General features: G+C 39.9%; 1 protein-coding gene across 4 annotated transcripts; it reads left to right on the top strand.

The window, feature by feature from the left end:
* The first annotated feature begins 8,483 nt into the window (after positions 1-8,483).
* gid8a (GID complex subunit 8 homolog a (S. cerevisiae)) lies at positions 8,484-13,130 on the top strand. 4 transcript variants are annotated; one of them, XM_027012846.3, is made up of 5 exons: positions 8,484-8,561; positions 9,152-9,305; positions 9,676-9,872; positions 11,507-11,704; positions 11,887-13,130. In XM_027012846.3, the coding sequence occupies exons 2-5, from the start codon at positions 9,185-9,187 to the stop codon at positions 12,058-12,060; spliced, it is 690 nt and encodes a 229-aa protein (XP_026868647.1). In that variant the 5' UTR covers positions 8,484-8,561; positions 9,152-9,184; the 3' UTR covers positions 12,061-13,130. The 4 variants fall into 4 exon arrangements, with proteins under 4 accessions (XP_026868647.1, XP_026868649.1, XP_081563988.1 ...); XM_027012848.3 differs by having other exon boundaries at positions 8,500-8,561; positions 9,158-9,305; XM_081707862.1 differs by lacking the exon at positions 8,484-8,561 and adding an exon at positions 8,992-9,064.
* The last annotated feature ends 1,366 nt before the right edge of the window (positions 13,131-14,496 follow it).

Genomic DNA, 14,496 nt, shown 5'->3' with positions numbered 1-14,496 from the left:
CTTGTGTTCATAGTTCTTGTTTTCACCAAGCTGGGTTTCATTATGACCTGTTCGGGTGGGAGGGCAGGGGGGAGGGGGGTTGTTGTTGTTGCTGTTGTTGCTTGTTCTTTCCCAGGTCTGCTTGCAAATTGTGAAATGTGCCAAAGATTTTTATAACCCTGTTCCCCACAAGACAGCTCCCTGTACACCTGCACCAGGTACTCATCATTCTTAATGGCTTGATTCCAGCGTGTTGTGGGGTGGAAGGTACGGTTGTGTGAAAATGTGGACTCTGGATGCTGTTGAGTGGTTGGTTGAGAAATGGTGAGTTTGGATGAATGACTGCTTTGTTTCTCTTTTAAGGCCCCAAAAGAAAGTGAATCTGGAAGGTGGTATGATAGGCAGATTTTATATGAACATACTAACCCAGTACTGAAGGGGCTTAAGCAGAAAGGTGCTGGAACTGGTGCACGGGGCCCATTCCGAGTACAGCCTTTGATTCTATTAAGAATAACTTCCTAATTTTAAGGAACAAATGGAGATCGTTTCACAGTGTTAAAGGTATTTAATTTCTGGTCACTGTGGTAACCTTTGTCTTGCAGAAATCTAATGGACAATTGGATGTGCTTTGCGTAGTCAGAGACGGAGGAACATAAGTGATATGCTTTGCATTTGAGTTATTTCAAAAATACTTTTATTAATACATGAAGAAAACAACAGTATCAGATTTCCATTAAAAACATACCCATTCTTCTTGAATTCTAGAACCAATTGTTTCATCATAAAAGCTGCAGCGACCTGCAGAAATATTTCCCTTCTATAAATTACTGAATTATAATGATTAAGAGCACAGAATATTATTGCATAGTTTCCAGTAAAAAGTATTAGTCCTTATTTTATCTTAATTCATTATTTTAGGAAGAAACGGATCAACAAAACACCAAATGATGTCACACTAGTCTTTGGACAGAAATAAATGCACGTAAATTCAGACTTAAATATTAAATCTGATCTTAGTCCATTTTAACTTTGCTCCGTGTTCAAACGACTATCAGAGAATTTATTAAGCATCGGATTCTTCAAGACCCGTCCTCGTTATAAGGTGCGATTTTAAAAGCAAGACATTCTAAGGGAGGGCAGCATCTATGTTGTGACACCTTCTAAATTGCTATTCCTATCATGCATCACCCAGCCATCGGCCTCACGCAGCGTTTGCTCGGCCAGCTAAAGTCGACACTGCGACCAAAAGCATTTGTTTGCCTCTATCGAAGTTCCGTGCCGTTGCGTGAGTTCATCTCTGCACGGGCTTGCTGATTTTGAGGATCCTCTCTTGGCATTCACCGCGTGCCTTAATTGTATGTATATTAAATCAAGGTCCGCCGTGAACACGCAGAGTGGCAGCCCGGCGTCGACACCCTCTGTAGAGCGCGCCTGCGCACGCACCCAAGTGCACAGCGGCAAAGCCTTCTCTTCAAAGGGGTATCGCAACTAAAGAAAGTGTTCTCCCCCATTACAAGGATGATAATGATTTACTTACATGCGATGAATGCATAGCGTTAATTTGGCAACTGCAGAAGCCTTCTAAGCAGGCCAACGGCCTGTTCTCATTACCCGTGATCTGCTGTGGTGTGTTAGCCAACGAAGATTTCTGCAGCTCGAATGCAAGCAGCCATAGCCATTGTCCGTCGACCAGCCAATCTTTTTGAGCAACACTGACAATTGTGTTGCAGAACATAACATCTTTAACGTAACAATTTGTGGGTCTGTTATCTAGGCCTAATGCCGCACATCGTCTAGTTATTGCTGTTCTCAGTAATTTATTTATATAGGCAATCGATATACAATTTACAGCGCATAAGAAATCAAGGGCGCACGTCCCATAGGCGCGTCGAAAAACTAGTCGCGCGTATATAAAGAAGACAAAAATTATTATAATTCTTAGACATTTTGACGGCAGATCTGCCGCAGTCACATTCATCCTTTTGCCCAAGTAGATGGTAAACAAAACACAATCCCTAAGTATCCACTTACAGGTTACATAGTTTTATATTCTTCAAAAACCTGACAGCGCCCCTCCCCAGTCAGACCAACATTTTTATCCCAACAAAAATAAAACAGCACAACACCGACACAGTCCTCAAAGGTCCCGTAAACAAAGCGATGCTCAATTTTCTTCGTCGAGCATCATTCACGTAGTCACACCGTATCCCTGCATCCTTGCCACCAGCATCGGAGGTGCGCACCTGGTTAGACGTGGTACAGGCACAAAATGTATTTCCTTCGGCATCTCAATCATCCTCTGCCGCAATATTATAGCCTCTCGTTTGCGTCTTGGCCTCGTCGATCCATTCTGCAGAGATTAACGCTTCCCCGCGCCCTCGCACACCCGCCCTCCTCTGCTGATAAGACTCAACGCAAGAGGATTACATCGGGACAAGGTGACGTCATGACCTGGAGCGAGAGCCCCCTCCCCCTAACCGTTAACCAAATCCTCATCAGTAGGATGCCCTTGAAAACCAGCAAGAGAGACATTTGCAATGGACCAAAATTATTTAATTAGAGTGGATTAATATAGTCTCTGTGTCCGAAAACAGTTTTGCTTGTGCCGCCACGAGTGAAGATAATACTAATAATATACCAGTCTACCATTTTAAATTCATAGGGGTATTTTTAGTGGGGGACGGATGCGAAAATGGATTAATAAAAAATGTAAATATATTGTCTTTACAAACATTATGATTAATTGAAAATTAGGCCTACAGTACGTGAAAAACATGCAATAGCGGCACAGGCTAAAATGCCGCAGAGGCAACACAGCGTAAAATGGCGGGGGGCACCTGCTCCTGAAAACACCACCTCATCCTCTTGGTTTGAGCAAATAGCCTACGAGATCCCAGAAGTTACGAAGCTTCACCGACATCTCTATACAGTGCTCTATTCAATTCAACGCGTTTTTCATTAGCCTAGTTCAGCAGTCCACTTTGCCGTCTGAAGCACGCTATTAGCCGTCATATCCTGCTCCATTATTTTAATTTCGAAGCATCTCCATTCATGGCCTTCTCCGTGTTGCAGTCCACTGTAACAAAAATAAATAAATAAATAAAAAATCCAGCGCACTGAAACATCCGGCAGCAGTGCCTAAAAAGCACTGCAGTTGCTCTGTTTGTCACGGGAATGTTTTCTAGGCCTGTGCTTCCACCGCCGCGTGAGGGAGGAGCTGCCTCTGCATTACAATGACGCCGGAGCCCATTCATTTCGCCCCTCTGGTCTTTCACTGGTCATTCCACCCCATGGCGCGACCGGGGCCTCTCTATTACAAGGTGTCGCGACCACAGAATGAAGCTAAGATAAAGACGGAGCTTGTGTTTCGTTATAGAGAGATGTAAATGAGCGACAACGTTATTTACGAGAGGTCAAAATAATGCCTGAGTTACATAATACCCCTACTGATCTAACCCCAACACAGTACTTACGGTTGGACATATTAAAATGCAAATAATTACTACGTGAGTGCAATTTGTTGAGCAAACCCAAAGGTGGACAATAAATCCTTTCCTTATTCTCCAATCCCTCAGCTCCATTTCCCTTTTTGTTCTCTCTCTCTCTCTCTACCTTCCACCTTCCTCATCCTCTCTTTCCCAATCTTCCTCCCACGTGTGTATCTACATATCTCTGACTAGCATAAGACCCACTCTGCCCCACATGTCTTGCATGATTGGCTCAGCTGCTCTGCTCAAATTCACCATGGCAACCACAATTCTGTCGCCCGGCAACGGGCTTCTCTTTCACCCCACTACATGGAGACCCCTTCTCCCCATTGCCAACAGTTTTGGTAGCGGGTGTCGTGAGCTATAAGGTGAGAGTACCATACCTGACCCCAGTACTTTCCCCTGCATGGGTTGAAGCATGGCACTGGGAGAAAGACAACAGAAATTGGCCTCATTGAGGATTGTGTTCCATAGTCTATAACTGGCTATGGACTTCAGTCTGAAATCTGAAGACTTCAAACCAGAGAAAAGGCATAGAATTTCAAACAATAAGATGTTCTTCAAGATCAGATTAGAGATCATTTTCTATGTCCATGTTAAAAAAAAAAAAACCTGTCAACAGCAGTGTCCATGCAAACTCCATCCATGTTGTGGTGCACATATATGCTTTTTACCCATTTGGTCCATGATGAACCTGAACTGGGCCTATTAATGTTTAACATGTTTATAACATTTTATTTGACCACTCATGATTTAGACAAGCCCAGATACAATGGTGACATTGAACAGCCAGTGAATGTTTTTAATATTCTTTAGATAATTGTTTTATAAATGCTGACAAAGTATATTTTTGATTATTTTTCTGAATTTTTACTGATCTTAACAATACACTCACATTCACATATAGTGTCAAGTTCAGCAAAAGGTACAGATAAGCATATAGGTACTATCATAATTTATACCTCAATGCACAATATTCTTCTTCACACTCAATTTTATGTGTAGTACCAGATTACTTATAGCTAGCACCCACAATATTTGCTTGAGGGCAAAAATCAGGCAAGGTACCCCTTGGGGGTGGAAGGTCATATGCAAATATTGCAATGAGGGGTGTGTCAGCATCTGTGTGTGTCCAGATGGGTGTGTCTGCCACACTTATGCATGCTTTAATTTCCATATATTAATATATCAGTTACTCCCAGCCCCTTTCTCTCTGCCCATTTATTTCTCTTATTCTTTGTTCGCTAACGCTGTGCCACCCCTCCCCCTATGCAGGGTTCTTGATATGGGCCACGGTCCTGGTTGCATCATGTGATCATCATATGTGTGTGTCTTGTAGTTTATTGTTTGTTGAAGTAGTGCCAAAACCACAGATTTTCAGCGTAGGTAATGTGCATCGGTACTTGATAAATATTTTAGTTTTATAGCCAATATATTGGTCACATGGTGGATGTAGGCCTATTGGAGTACATGGGGTGTGAAATAATAAAAATCATCATCATTATATAAAACAGAAACAAATGAGATTATACTATACACTGTTGAGTTATGAACATTGGTCCTGCATTAACAGTGTTTGTTAACCATACATTTGCAAGGTTCCAAAGTTCACCTGCTCATAAGGTAATCATGTGCTAAATCCAAATATTACTGTATTAAACTGAACACACTTTTGTTCTGGTCTGATGTGGTTTACTGTAGCAGTAGATCATTCCTGTTGTATGTATGTATTTATTATATACAATTGTCAGTGAGGTCTTTTTTTTTTTTTGTATCACCTTCATGACAAGGCAATGCATGCTTTGTAATTCACCAATCATGTTACAGAAACTAAAATGTTTACAATAATACTGTTAGCAGAAACAAATTAGAGGATTCACCTTCTTATATTAAGCAGATGTGCTGCCATTTAAGCCAAAATGCTTGATTGCATTCCATCAACCCCCTCCTTAGCGAGGGTATTCAAGAGACAGCGAGGGTCTCATTTGTAATCAACATAATTTGCATTTGCAAATGATGATTAATTAATCGTATTTCTTGCAACTGGAAAGAATATTGTGATCTGTTACATTTTCGCATCAGGTCAACATAAAAAGAAAAGCAACTTTTCATTGCCTTGTTCTGGAATTAAAATGAAATGTAGAAGAGAATTGAAGGGGGGAAAAATCATGCATCCTACATGGCACAGAGTAAACTCAGCACACAGCCTCTATAAGCATAGGACCTCAAAACACTGCCTAAGGTATAAAAAATACAGACCTGGAAGTCTTCAAATGTCTTTTGAATAAGTTGAGATCTGTGAAAATATTAACTTTTAGGGCTAGGTGCTCATAGTTCTTCTTTCATGGTGGTGAAGGTGTTAACTATCAAAATGTTTCAAGAGTAACAAACTTGGCCCCGTTTCCCAAAAGTAATGCAGTGTTAAGAACATCTTAACTGAGAGAGATTGTGTGCAGTGTGATACACTATATTAGCTCTATCAGTGATCTTTGTGTTATGGTGCTTTTGAAAAACCAGATGATGACTTGCAAATAAGATGACTTTTGGAGGAAATATTGTTTCCATCTGTTTTTGTGTACTTACGCCTGTGCGTCCTGTTATAATCCGTTCATAATATAGATTTGAGAATTGTTTTTATACTTTTCATCATGACCCACAACACGAACACCTTGCTCTCATCTCTTGCTGAAATATTTCCATAAATATCTCAAGCAGTATTCCTTTATGACCAATATTTAGCTTGCTGCTATAGGCTACTGTTTGTAAAACGTGATTACAATGTTTTTTGTTGTTGTTGTTTTTTGTTTTTTAAAACAGACTATTGTTTATTTTCACGGTCTAATGTGATTGGACAGGTCATTAATCCGTGAATAGTTTCCACTACTTACGTGGTGAAGCTTTTCTCTGCACCCCGAAAGCTCGGGCAGAGGCAGCACGCACGTGACAAGAACAGCACCACATTTTTCTGACAGAATGAACACAGGAGGAGGAAATAAGTTGTCGTGCAAGGGTCTCGGGTACTCCTTTTACCCAATCATCTTATAAACCGCTCGTCCGACAGTGCGCGATGAGGCATTTTACCGGGCCACTCATCAGAAGAATTAGGCATGGGTCAAACCATAAACCAAGCAAAGACACATGACGAAAACGGAAGACGTTGACATTTTCTGGATGCATTAAATCTTGCGATTTAATAACAAAGCAGCCAAAAAAAACAACCAAAAAGCAAACAAAAAACCCATAAAAACAGGCCTGCTCGTAAGCGAAGGCGTATGCATACCCTAGACGATTTAAGCCTGTGATATAATATAGATTAAATCCAACAGTGAAAAAACTGTAAGATCGCCGCGCTGCTCCTGACCAAGAACCACATCCTAATGAAAGCTCATGCCTTGAATGAAACTGAGAATTGAATGATATTGAAAATGAGATTGACAATAAGAACTACTGGACAACTGAAGTTTGAACAAAATATGATCCTTGTTTTTGATACAAGATTAGAATCGTTTGCCAGCGCAAACCCCTGGGCAATTAGATTCCTTTGGTTTAATTTGCACGGCACATCTCCTGTCATTCTTTTATCACTCAACGGTTGTTTTTTGGTTCATTGTATTTTTTTGTTTTTTTTTACATGCAATGTGTAAATCAAGGAATAAAACACATTACTCTAAAATATTCATCATATTCATATTCAAAACTGGAGTCTCGTGCTGACCCACTTTTTCGTGCGTGCGAATTTCAACTGCGGGGTTGATGGTATTTTTTATAGATTTTAATGACACCTTTTTCCTGGATAAAAAGGGAAAGCAAAATTGTTACAAGTGTACATAAAACAAAACTAAATGGAACCCTAATAAATAAAATCGTAAATCTTAGTTTTAGATGTTTAAATAAACTTTAATCAGGATTCGATATCAGCATGCAAACCAATGGCAAAAATAGGACAATAATATATTTTTCATTTCCAAATACTATTCTAATTGTTGTCCAACAGATATAATGTTCAATAGGTATTATGCAACAATATCAGTTAGGATGTAATTAAGTAAGTAAATGTTTTGCCTGTTAACATTTCTGCGGACTGTGCCAAAATCAAGCATTATCATTATCATCGTGTTACACAATGTAAATACAATGTTGTTAAAATAACAGATAATATATACAATGGACAACAGAAGAATCTTAATACAATGTCCCTATTCTGTCATATTTATATAGGGGTTTCACCAGTAAACATGAAACGCCTTGTTATAAAAGCGCCGTCAAGCTCATATTGGCATAAACATGTTTTGCGCCTGTATTTCAGTATTTGTTTTGAATCAGCAATGTGTATTATGAAATGAGAGGATTAATGACGTTTAACGTCATATGGACAGTTTCAAACGAGCGATCAAGCAAATTCTTTATTGACTTCTCAAGAATTTCATGCATTTGTTACAGTTAGGGTTTAAAAAATAATGAAGACTCAGATCAGAGCAGATTATAACAGATAAGGGAAAAAATATGCAATCGATTTTAATATTTAAATATTATTTTAAGGGCAAAAGAGTCCCTTTGAGTCCCTTTTTAGTCTATACTAAATTTATAGTCAATATTGGAAATATATATATATATATATATATATATATATATATATACGTGTGTGTGTGTGTGTGTGTGTGTGTGTGTGTGTGTGTGTGTGTGTGTGTGTGTGAAGCTAAAAAGATATGGGGGAGTTTTCAAATTAAAGGTCACAGTGAGAAATAATGAGAAATGTGTTTTATTGCAGTGGCTAGATTTGTATTATCCAGCCAATTAAACATAGTAGCCTAACACATTTAAATGGACTTCTTGAAATGGTATAGGTAAGAATCCCAAAACGATGCAGCCACCTGAAAAATTATTGTTTTTCCCTGTATTGGTTGGGTTTTCTCACCATTCACGGGATGAAACGCGCTTGTGACATGATCTGGCAACCACCGGTAGCTTTGCCACAGCAACCATGACGTCATTGAAGTGACCAATCACATAGCTCATCTAAAGTCTCGTTATGGACAACAACCCTCTATCGCGTGATCTCCATCCTAGGCCCACCGCCATTGCAAAGAATTATTTGTAAGTATTTTGCCTTAGCTGGATGTTTTGCATGTTTAGGCAATATAAATTAACGGTTAATAGCTTGTTTAAGCATGCACTTTATCTTCAGTCATTCGAGAAAGTCAAGTGTCAATTCAAGCGCACAAAAAGCCCGAATGCAAGTTTCAGGCTTCAATGTTTTGCTTCCTTTCAAGGCCGCGGTTATTATTTCTTTACAGTGCTAATAACAATCTCAGAATAGCGATCTGATCACTTCGGTTGTCAATTTAGTTGTATAATATATATATATATTTGGTTATAACTGTGTTGGCCAGCGTTATTCAGAATCGCTTATCTTCAGCCGGCTAACACCCTACCAGGTAGCTTGTGATGTTGCGTTTACGGGAGAGAAAACACCGCGAAAATACGAACGATCTCACTGCTGTTCCGTCCTTTACAGTCATTTAGTGTCAGAAAGAAACAGCCCAGATATTCCAAAGAACCCCCGTGTACCTAAACGGGTTTTAACAGCTATGTTGGAGGTAACCGAGGCATTCGCCTGTATTTACAAGATCCGATGAAATTCTTCTGTTATGATGATGGATATTTTTAATTTCTGTTCATTGAAGTTGCAGATTGACACCCGAGTGACGTGGGTATTCATGATGAGCTATGCGGAAAAGCCGGAAGACATTACAAAGGAGGAATGGATGGAAAAACTTAACAACGTGCACATTCAGAGAGCAGATATGAATCGTCTCATCATGAACTATTTAGTAACGGGTATGTGTGTATTAGTGACAGTTTGATTTTACTTTGTGCGCGCGTCTTTTTGTCGGCCTCCTCTAATCATGTAGCATGCAATAACCCACCGTTCTGATTCATGTGGTGGGTGCTTTTCACCTAATAGCTCAAAGCATATATGCATGACTCTGCAATGTGTACTGCACAAATGCAGATATCCACTGGAACTGTGCACTCAGTATTCTGATCCGTAGTGCATTGCAGTTCTGTTTGTGTTGATTTTATAATCTAAACTGTGGCAGTAAATCTGTAGGGCAAATCTTTTGACTTTTATTTTACAAGTTCATTTGTGTGCACTTTCAGATGCAATGCACATACATGAATTAAAAAATACATTTTGGCTCCACAGAGGGTTTTAAAGAAGCTGCAGAGAAGTTCCGGGTGGAGTCGGGCATTGAGCCCACTGTGGATCTGGACTCACTGGACGAGAGGATAAAGATCAGGGAAATGATTCTGAAGGGACAGATTCAGGAGGCCATCTCCCTCATCAACAGCCTTCATCCTGAGCTCCTAGACACAAACCGCTACCTGTACTTCCACCTGCAGGTAAACATTCAGAGTTCTGCTCTTTCTGAATAATGGACCTCTGATCTACAGTGGTGTGAAAGTGTTTTACCCCCTTCCTGATTTTTTTTTTTTTTTTTTTTTGCATGTTTGTCACACTTAAATGTTTCAGATCATCAAACAAATTTAAATATTAGACAAAGAACACAAGTAAACAAAATGCAGTTTTTAAATGAAGGTTTTTATTATTAAAATCCAACCCTACATGGCCCTGTGTGAAAAAGTGATTGCCCCGCTAATAACTGGTTGGGCCACCCTTAGCAGCAACAACTGCGTTTGCGATAACTGGCAATGAGTCTTTTACAGTGCTGTGGAGGAGTTTTGGCCCACTCATTTTTGCAGAATTGTTCTAATTCAGCCACATTGGAGGGTTTTCGAGCATGAACCGCCTTTTTTAAAAGGTCATGCCACAGCCTCTCAATCGGATTCAGGTTAGGACTTTGACTGGGCCTCTCAAGTCTTCATTTTGGTTTTTCTTAAGCCATTCAGAGGTGGACTTGCTGGTGTTTTGGATCATTGTCCTGCTGCAGAACCCAAGTATGCTTCAGCTTGAGGTCTTGAACAGATGACCAGACCTTCTCCTTCAGGACTTTTTTTTGGTAGACAGCAGAATTCATGGTTCCATTTACCGCAGCAAGTGTTCCAGGTCCTGTAGCAGCAAAACAGCCTCAGACCATCACCAACAGTAAAATATGGTGGTGGTGGTGTATGATGTTCCTTTTCTGAAATTCTGTTACTTCTACACCAGATGTAATGGCATATAAACCTTTTGGAAGGTGTCGTCTCGTCAGTCCACAGAGTATTTTCCTAAAAGTCTTGGGGATTGTTTTCTGGCAAAACTGAGATAAGCCTTTGATCTTTTTGCTCAGCAGTGGTTTTCATCTTGGAATTCTGCCATGCAGACCATTTTTGTCCAGTCTCTTTCTTATGGTGGAGTCATGAACACTGACCTTAACTGAGACAAGTGAGGCCTGCAGTTCTTTGGATGTTGTTGTGGGGGTCTTTTGTGACCTCTTGGATGGGTCATCACTGTGCTCTTGGGGTAATTTTGGTCAGCCAGCTACTCTTGGGAAGGTTCACCACTGTCATGTTTTCGCCATTTGTGGATAATGGCTCTCACTGTGGTTTGCTGGAATCCCAAAGCTTTAGGAATGGCTTTATAACCTTTTCCAGACTGATAGATCTCACTTACTTTGTATCTCATTTGTTCCTGAATTTCTTTGGATCGCAGCATGCTGTCTATCTTTTGAGGATCTTTTGGTCTACTTCACTTTTTCAGGCAGGTCCTGTTTAAGTGATTTCTTGATTACTGCCACACCTGTTCTCAAGCAGGCCTGGGTGAGGCTAGAGAAATTGCATTTACTTAGTCTGTATATTTCTTTGCTAAGAAGCTGAGTAAGACACAGGATGATATGCAGAATAAACCCCTCCAGGGTGGTGCAAGACCCCTCCACTTCATGCCAGTCTCCTGATCACCCGGGAGAAGTTTGTTGTGACTGCTACTTATTTGGAAAGCCAGCAGGAAAATCCATGCGCTCCCCCATGAACTAACCTCCTCCCCAATGAATCTGGTTAACATGGGCTGTGTCATTCTGGATGTCCTCCCACTCGTGCAGCAGCAGCATCTGATCGAGCTGATCCGCCTGCGGGAGACGGAGGCAGCGCTGGAGTTTGCACAGTCGCAGCTGGCCGAGCAGGGTGAGGAGAGCCGAGAGTGTCTGACCGAGATGGAGAGAACGCTGGCACTACTCGCTTTCGACAATCCCGAGGAGTCACCTTTCGGGGACCTGCTTAACATGATGCAGCGGCAGAAGGTGTGTGTTAGTTCAAGTAACAGATAAGCCGTAAAGAACGGATATGTGTCTTGCATCTCTTAATTGTATAGCAGCTCTGCTTCTTGTCCACAAGGTGGCGTCATCGTGTATAGAAAGCACATCTGTGGTGCCCTCTGATTACCCCGCTAGCTTCATGCTGAACAAATGGTGTCTTCTTGTAGGTTTGGAGCGAGGTCAACCAGGCGGTGCTGGACTATGAGAACAGGGAGTCGACACCCAAACTGGCAAAGCTGCTGAAGCTCTTGTTATGGGCACAGAATGAACTGGACCAGAAAAAGGTCAAATACCCCAAAATGACAGACCTTAGCAAGGGCACAATCGAGGACCCCAAGTAGAAACGGTCAACATTGGACACCTATGCCACCCCCCACCGTATTTATAAAACCGTCAGTGACTGGACACAATATATATATATATATATATATATATATATATATATATATATATATATATATATATATATATATATATATATATATATATATATAAATTATATAAAATGAATTTAATGCTCATATAAGAGAACTAACTTAACTGTATATGGTATTATTTTTGAGAGAAGTTATTCTATTCAAAAAGTAAATATCAGCATTCATAAAAATGACATTTTCTGGCATCCCATTGGCAGAAGGAAAAAGAGCTCTGAAATGTTAGCCTTTTCTTTGCAAAGAATCCACCTTGATTTTAAGTACTAGCATTTTGTGTTCTGTCCAGTAATTTTGTCTTGACTCATAGTTGTTCAGTGCAGATTTTATGCCTAAAATAGGCCCCAAGTTAGACGGGTAACAGCTCACAGTTTTTAAGTATTTAAGTCGTCGTCTTTTTTTTTAATATAAGAACATTTTTGGTAGTGTGAAGCTGTCTTTTATAACGTTCATTTGGTTAGGCCTGCCCTGGAAAAAGACACTGAATCTGTGTCTGTTTTGTCACTGATTTGCTGTGCATTGCTGAAGGGATGAGGGCGAGGTCTTCTCTTATGTTAGACTTGTTTGAATGCTGGGCCTTGCTTAGGCTAGGTTGTGCTCTTTTTGTTGTAGTTGTGTGACTGATTCTGTTGTTGGGTTTTCACTTGGAATGCAAGCAGGCCTGTTCAAAAGGAAGAATGTTTCAAGCAGGTCACTGGGTGGAGTTGGAGGTTTTAGACTTCCACAGCATAAGCTATTTTTACTTTAAGTGCACATATTTGTGTTGTCATTGTAGCCACTACAAAGCCACCATGCCTTGTAAAAGTTGGCCATACCTTGCCTCCTTATTTCATGATTCTACTTGCTGCTGAAGTTAAAGTTTATTCATGCTAGGCATTATGGGGACTTTTAGTTTATTTATTCATGAGCACATTCCTCAACATCTCCCGTTTTTAAAGTCAGATTTACAGGTACAATAAACTATTTCCTTTCAGACAAAATGGTCTGATGGCTCTTTCCTCTTTTCCCTTGTGCCTCATTGCCTTAAAATGTATGCTTTTTAGTAACTGCTTTTCAAATCGTTTTCACTTTACACATTTCACTTTCGTCCCTGTATTTCTATGGGGCAGTCATTACATGTCTGTTCAGTCATGTTGGAGTTGTGTGTTCTGTGGACATGGGCTTCTGTTTGCACTATGAACCTGTTGTGTATGGACACATCATCTACCCATAGGTATGTACTAAACACAACAGTACTAAACACTGTGCTAAACAGTAATAACACAACAATTTTGTTTACATATGCAATTGCTTATAGGGTTTGATTTCCAGGGAGCACACATACTGTCATACAGATGAATATATGTAAGTTCCTCTGCACAGAAGTCTGCCAAATGCTGAAAATATTAGAGGCAAAAATATTTTAAACTTTTCTTTGTATATCCTGTCTTTTTTATGCTAAATAGAAAAGATTACATCAATTCCACTTTTTTTCCCTTTAGATTGTGCTATAACTTCTTTAAAGGAAAGTAAAAGATTTTTTCTTGCATGCAAAACAAAGAGCCTTTCTTCTCTGGACTGTAATGCTGCTTATATTTTAAGGATAATCAGCGAAAGACAGAAGCAGAGCTATGCTTGTTCAGCAAACATTTTACAATCATATTTTGCAAGTTACACTAAAATAACCAAGGCCATATAGCCACTGATCTAGAGAAATAAACGACAGTCATAATTTTTCTGAGAAATTTTGCTGCAGGGTTCAGAGAAGGGTCACAACCAGCTATGAAGTCCACCAAGGTCTGGACCTCATTTTGGAGCACATTTTCTTCCCCTTATATATTTAATTATGAACCTGAATGTGGAAATGGTGAAGTTCTGGTAATGTTCTGGTCGAGTTTAACATACATTGCAAGATTTCTCAGCCAGCAATGACATGACCGGTTCTCAACTGACTTCAGAGCAGCTTGCAGTGGTCATGAATATCTGTTACACTTAAGTGCTCAACTAGTAACCTAATGGCATACAATATTTTACCATCAAAATAGCCTCTTCAGCCAGGCGCTGAACTGAAGAGACGTCAGCTAGCGTTAATTGCCAAAAACACGAATGATTTGTGTTGATACTCCTATTAATGAACAGGCTTTAACAACACATTTTTATTTTCAAATTTTGAGGGGGGAGGGGGGTTCTGAGACATGACCATTTACATATAATGTACAGGGAAAGAGACTGCGAGAGGTAGGCTGAACTATGTATGAACTCGGTATAAAATAAGAACATTCACAACAAAACCAATATGAAGCTATACGTTTTAAATAAAGTGTAGATTTGAGTGTTTATTTTCTGCTAAATATTTTGGTAAATATA

This window comes from Electrophorus electricus, chromosome 25 (genome assembly GCF_041902795.1).
Source record: "Electrophorus electricus isolate QZ-2024a chromosome 25, ASM4190279v1, whole genome shotgun sequence".
Classification (NCBI taxonomy): domain Eukaryota; kingdom Metazoa; phylum Chordata; class Actinopteri; order Gymnotiformes; family Gymnotidae; genus Electrophorus; species Electrophorus electricus.
This window is presented reverse-complemented; position numbering and strand designations above follow the sequence as displayed.